Source organism: Harpia harpyja, chromosome 11, assembly GCF_026419915.1.
Source record: "Harpia harpyja isolate bHarHar1 chromosome 11, bHarHar1 primary haplotype, whole genome shotgun sequence".
Taxonomy (NCBI): Eukaryota; Metazoa; Chordata; class Aves; order Accipitriformes; family Accipitridae; genus Harpia; species Harpia harpyja.
In genome coordinates, this window is record NC_068950.1 from 24,763,726 (window position 1) to 24,770,080 (window position 6,355).

Sequence of the window (6,355 nt, forward strand, 5' to 3'; positions counted from 1 at the left end):
CCCGCCGCCGGCACCGCCGCCCCCGCGGCTGCTCCCGAGGAGCCCGCTCGGCCGGGGCGGCCACTCACCTCCACGAAGTAGAAGCAGGGCAGGAGGGTGACGCTGTCCTTGGTCACTTTGCCCTTTTGCCGCTCCTTCGCGGACATGCTGGCGGCGGCTGCGGGCGGCGGCCCCGCGGCAGCGCGCTCCCCCGGCCGCTCGCAGCCGCCCGCCGCGGGTCTCCTCCGCCCGCCGCCGCCGCGCCGCCGCCGCCGCGCCGAGCCGCCCGCTAGCGCGTCCCCTGCGCCGTGCGCGGGGCTGACGTCAGGAGGCTGCTCGGCGGCGGGGGGAAGGGGCCCGGCCCCGGCGGCGGGCGTGCGGGCGGCGGGGGTCCCGGCCGCCTTAACTCCTTCGCGCCGGCGCTCCGCGGAGCGTCAGAGCAGCCGGGGGTGAAGGGGACGCCCCGGGGCGGCGCGCTCAGAACTGGGGGAGCTTTGGCTGCAGCAAGCGATTTGCGAATGTGCACGTACGGGCCTGAGACACCCGAACAGGATCCCTGCGGGCGTGAGGGTGTACGGGGCGCTCCAGGGGGAGTTCGGGGCTTTTATCTTGTTTCTGGGAAATCTTTCTCTGAAACAGGAGTATTGGAACGGCCCTGGGAATACCGTTCCTGTATGGCCAGTGTTCTCTTGCAGGTGTACTCTTTTTGAGATCGAGCTGCTAATGACAGCTCACCGCAGCCTCAGCGCCAGGCAGGGGGGAGTGGTGTGACTGGGACTGAGCAAAACCGAGCTCTTCAACCCCGTGTGTGCTACTGAGGCATGTGGTTTCTCTAGTCCGTGAAGCATCTGGTGCAGTTCCTGCTACAATCTTAAAGAGAACAGAATTAACCTGAACAATTGTTTCCATGGTGAAATGTGTTATTTCGAGATCCTATTTATGGATCAAAGTTTGCAGCCTTTTCTCAGGCAAGCTCCTGTCGATGTCAGTGAGAGGTACCACGGATGAGGCCTGCAGGAGTTCCCTGTATGGGATAGCATTTTCATTCTTTGTAGGACATTAATAATGTCTGCAAATGTTGTCTTTTGCCTGTAAGCTTATTCTTGCATTGTGGTGTATAGCTTTAATGTTCAAGGACAGAAGTGTGACTCAAAACAGTCATCGTTTATTTCCTGTCCCTCCTTTTTGGGAGGGACACGGGAAATAACCCGCTGCTCTTGTTCAGATGTTTGCTAGTATTTTGGCTGCTGTAGCCAGTGTGCTATGGCAATGGAGGTGAAGATTCTCACCAGCCCCTTTTCTTTTCTAGCTGTTCTCCTTTCCTTTACCCACAGAGGATGTGCCAATCCATGCTCTGCACTGAGCAGACAGGCAAAAAAGTTTCCTAAGAGGGTAAAAGCAAAAATGTACTCCATGCCTGCAGGCAGGTGTGGAAGGCAACTCTGTAGTCGGACTCCAAATCATTGAAAAAGACTTTTCAGAGCTGCAACAGGTTGCCGCAGGTTGTTTGCAACACATAGTCTTGTCCTAACCCTGTTAGGAACGATTCCCAGGGTTTCTGCTGACTCAGGGGTACAGGGGACTCATTGGTGCCCCTGTGAAAGGGAGGTGGGGGGGCTCCAGGCAGCAGAGGTGGCCAGGAGGGCTTCTGGGAGTAGAGGAGCTGTGAGCAGAGGAGGTTTGTAACTGACTATCAGCACCAAATTCCAGGAAATTATTTTGGGCTGCGTGGGGGTGTCTGGTAGTTGTTCTTACCCATCAGTGGTCTAGCCTTTAAGTAAAAAAAGTCCCTTATTGTTAGCCTTGCTGCTGGGTTATTCTAAGCAAAACAGTAAGGGTTGAGGAGCTGTAGCCATACTTTGCTGCTGCCAAATATGTAACTATTATTGGGGAGAGTGGTTAATGAGCGATGGCCACTTAGAGTTGCATTTACTGTATCAGCCTTGCTTGTTCTGAAATCTTGAATCTGGCTTGAAAATCATTAGCACACACCATTAAAAATTACTCAGGAGTGCTTTGTCTGCCTCCATTTCACACGAGTGCTTCATTCTGGAAGATTAGAGGGGTTAGGGTGCTTCTCTGGTAAAATGAACGAAGAAACTCACATCGTGATATAATTTCAGAAACTGGCAAAAACCTGACTATTAATTATATTTTATTATTGTACTGCCTAAAGGCCAATTAAGAGTGCAGCAGTGATAGTTAGGTACAGTAAAATGCAGAGTAGCAACCTGTCCCTGTTCTACAAATTCTTACTATAAATGTCTGTTGTGGTTTAACCCAGCTGAAACCAGGACAATGTCTGGTGGGAAGGATGCAATGCAAGCTGTGTGACTGCTGTAAGGGCAGGAAGAGCTGTGCTAATTCTCTGGTTTTGTTTCTCACTATTTGGTGAATGTACTGATAGAGGGAGTTAGGAGAGGAGTTATATATGATTTAGCTGAAGTGAAGCAATTACTTTTTTGTCAGTGACAGACCTTGACAAGAACTCTTGCCCTTAATCTAGTCAAATAGAGGAAAATGATCATTGTCGTGGTTTAACCCCAGCCAGCAACTAAGCACCACGCAGCCGCTCACTCACTCCCCCCCCACCCAGTGGGATGGGGGAGAAAATCGGGAAAAGAAGTAAAACCCATGGGTCGAGATAAGAACGGTTTAATAGAACAGAAAAGAAGAAACTAATAATGATAATGATAACACTCATAAAATGACAACAGCAATAATGAAAGGATTGGAATGTACAAATGATGCGCAGTGCAATTGCTCACCACCCGCCGACCGACACCCAGCTAGTTCCCCGAGCGGCGAATCCCTGCCCCCACTTCCCCGTTCCTATACTGGATGGGACGTCACATGGTATGGAATACACCGTTGGGCAGTTTGGGTCAGGTGCCCTGGCTGTGTCCTGTGCCAACTTCTTGTGCCCCTCCAGCTTTCTCGCTGGCTGGGCATGAGAAGCTGAAAAATCCTTGACATTAGTCTAAACACTACTGAGCAACAACTGAAAACATCAGTGTTATCAACATTCTTCGCTCTGAACTCAAAACATAGCACTGTACCAGCTACTAGGAAGACAGTTAACTCTATCCCAGCTGAAACCAGGACAATCATCAATGCCTGGGTCCCAGAGTGTGGCAGGTCTGCCTCACACTAGTCTTAACGGTGGTACTGATGGGCAAGTATGGACATGGCTAGGGTGCATTTCCCACCCTTCTCTCTGGGCTTTCACTTGTTCTCTGTTGAGACTCAGCTATAGCAACCAGTTTCTCAAGAGTAAGTAACCAAGGTACAGCTAAAGTGCCACTTCATCATTTCACCCTTGCTGTGCTGCCAGCAATGCATTCCTAGTTTCTGCCTTACCTGCCCGAGTGTCAGAGGGTAGCACCTGACCGACTCTATGCAGAGGCTCTGTATCTCTCTTCATCTTGCAGTATCCAGAGGGGGCTGCAGTCATTTGGACCGTATGTCCTGAACTAACATAATGGAGTAAAAATATTTGTTCTCCACTTCTCAACACTGACATTTAAGTTACTGTGTGTCCTTTTTCAAGCACATGAATATTGATGGAAAAAGGGAAGAATCCCTTGCTGAGTGTAATGATATGGCTTTTGGACTAAGGGATTCATCTATATATTAACACATGGAAACACAGAAGTCCCTCCCATTGCAGTTGCATTCAGCTCTTTTGACAGTTAGTTGTTAGAAATTATGGGATTGATTCCCATTTACATAAAAACATTGATAGAACAGTGTGAAATGTCTTTTGTGTAAATGAGTGTATTGGGTTTGCGTGGCAAGGTTTTGGTAGCAGAGGGGCTACAGGGGTGGCTTCTATGAGAAGCTGCTAGAAGCTTCCCCTATGTTCAACAGAGCCAGTGCCAGCTGGCTCCAAGACGGACCCATGGCTGGCCAAGGCCAAGCCCATCAGCAATGGTGGTAGTGCCTCTGGGATAACATACTTAAGAAGGGGAAAAAGTTGCTGCACAGCAGCAATTGCAGCCAAAGAGAGGAGTGAGAATATGTGAGAGAAAGAACTCTACAGACGCCAAGGTCAGTGAAGAAGGAGGGGGAGGAGGTGCTCCAGGTGCTGGAGCAGAGATTCCCCTGCAGCCCATGGGGAAGACCATGGTGAGGCAGGCTGTCCCCCTGCAGCCCATGGAGGTCCACGGTGGAGTAGATATCCACCTGCAGCCTGTGGAGGAATCCACGCTGGAGCAGGTGGATGCCTGAAGGAGGCTGTGACCCTGTGGGAAGCCTGTGCTGGAGCAGGCTTCTGGCAGGACCTGTGAACCTGTGCAGAGAGGAGCCCACACTGGAGCAGGTTTGCTGGGAGGACTTGTGACCCCCTGGGGGACCTGCAGTGGAGCAGTCTGTGCCTGAAGGACTGCGCGCCATGGAAGGGACCCATGCTGGAGCAGTTCATGAAGAACTGCAGCCCATGGGAAGGGCTCACATTGGAGAAGTTCATGGAGAACTGTCTGCCATGGGAGGGACCCCACACTGGAGCAGGGGAAGAGTGTGAGGAGTCCTCCCCCTGAGGAGGAAGGAGTGGCAGAGACAATGTGTGATATACTGACTGTAACCCCCATTCCCCATCCCCCTGTGCTGCTGTGGGGGGAGGAGGTAGAGAATTGAGGAGTAAAGTTAAGCCTGGGAAGAAGGGAGGGATGGGGGGAAGGTGTTTTAAGATTTGGTTTTATTTTTCATTATCCTACTCTGCTTTGATTGGTATAAATTAAAGTAATTTCCCAAGTCGAGTCTATTTTGCCCATGACTGTATTTGCTGAGTGATCTCTCCCTGTCCTTATCTCGACCCATGAGCCTTTTGTTATATTTTCTCTCCCTTGTCCAGTTGAGGAGGGGAGTGATTGAGTGGCTTTGGTGGGCACCTGGCATCCAGCCTGGGTCAACCCACCACAATGAGTATCTCATCTGTACGATCTCCTAAAGGAAAATTTGTTGGTGGTAAAAAATTCAGAAAACACCTCCTGTCCATTTCAATCAAGATAATCTTACAAGGAAGTGTGGTGATGCATGACTTATGAATGCCTATTATCTATGTGCAGGCTAGTCATATGTACAGGATCTGCACTAATGCTGACAGCTTTTTTTACCCACCTTCAAGCAATCTCTGTAACAGGAAAGTGTCATGGAAACATATTAGCATAAAGTATAAAACTGTTTATGCTTTGCTTCAGCAAAACCAATCAAGTTAATAGAAAAATTTTAAGAACTTGGGGAACTAAAAGATAAAATTCATAGACCTGGAGTATAGGCCTCTTCTGACTCATCTGGAATAAGATTTTACGAAGAGATATTTATTCTTCCTTCAACAAAAAGAAAACTTGGCCATCAGTGGGTGCCCCTGGTGAGTCCAAGCTGATTTTTAAGAGATCAGCTTGACACAAAACATTGCCCCCACTGAAGAATTATTGTTGGTGGAGCTTCTTTAGGTGAAGAAAGCACCTTTCTTTGCACTTGTCAGGCAGATAGTAGCTGCCACAGTTATTAGAAACATGATTTGAAATTATTTTCCAGCATAGTCTAGTGCGTTGGTAAAGCTGCACTGTATAAAATGTGACTGCAGGTCATCATCTCTTTATCCAGGAGCTCTCTTCCCTCTGCAGCAAAGTCTGCCTTTATTCCCAGGCTTTGGTAAGTGCTGGACACAGGCAATGGCTGTGGTTTCACTGCTTCCATGGGAACAGAAAGCACACTGCGTAAGCAGGGACCTGTGCTATATCACTGAATAAACCCTCTTGTAAAAGCAGTATGAAATAATTTGGGAAAGAATTAAAATTGGCTGAGAGCCGGTGGGTCTGTGGCTGTGCAGATCTACTGGTCAGACAATGGCACTGGGGGGTTTCTAGCAAGCAGAAGTTTGGCCAGAGGCTGCATGCAGCAGCAGCTGCAGTTGCAGTTACTGTTGCTTAGTAGCCTAAGAAAACCTGCTTTCCCCTGGTCACCACACAATTTCCCTGCACAAAGGCCATTTCTGAGACTGTGTGTATGGATCAGGGTTAACTCTTTCATATTATATAGATGGATTTTTTGGTTTTGTTTTGCCCACTGAGCGTGGAATAGATGATGTGAACTCAGCATATTAAAACAGTAATCCTCTTCTGGAAAAAGAGTGGCATATGGGAGCTGGGCTCTGCTGTGGGGAACTGACAGATGATTTTTGTTCTGCTTTGCTTGCCATATCAGAATTCAGAAATGCAGCAGTGTGTGTGTGCATATATATATATATATTCTTCTTTCTCCCCCACTAGTCCCTCAGGAAAATGTCTTTTTGGGGGAATTTGCTGTGTGTATTGAATTCCCATGTTATTCCATAAGTAAATCTGCCCTGAGCAAGTGAGAGGACATTGCTTGT

At 48.9% G+C, this 6,355-nt stretch overlaps 1 protein-coding gene across 1 annotated transcript in view; it reads right to left on the bottom strand.

The window, feature by feature from the left end:
- PLPPR4 (phospholipid phosphatase related 4) overlaps window positions 1-264 on the bottom strand; it is a 35,883-nt gene extending 35,619 nt beyond the window's left edge. The window contains exon 1 of the mRNA XM_052801823.1: window positions 69-264. Within this exon, the coding sequence (XP_052657783.1) occupies window positions 69-146 (78 nt within the window). The 5' untranslated portion in view covers window positions 147-264. The remainder of the gene's footprint in view (window positions 1-68) is intronic.
- Window positions 265-6,355: the final 6,091 nt, after the last annotated feature.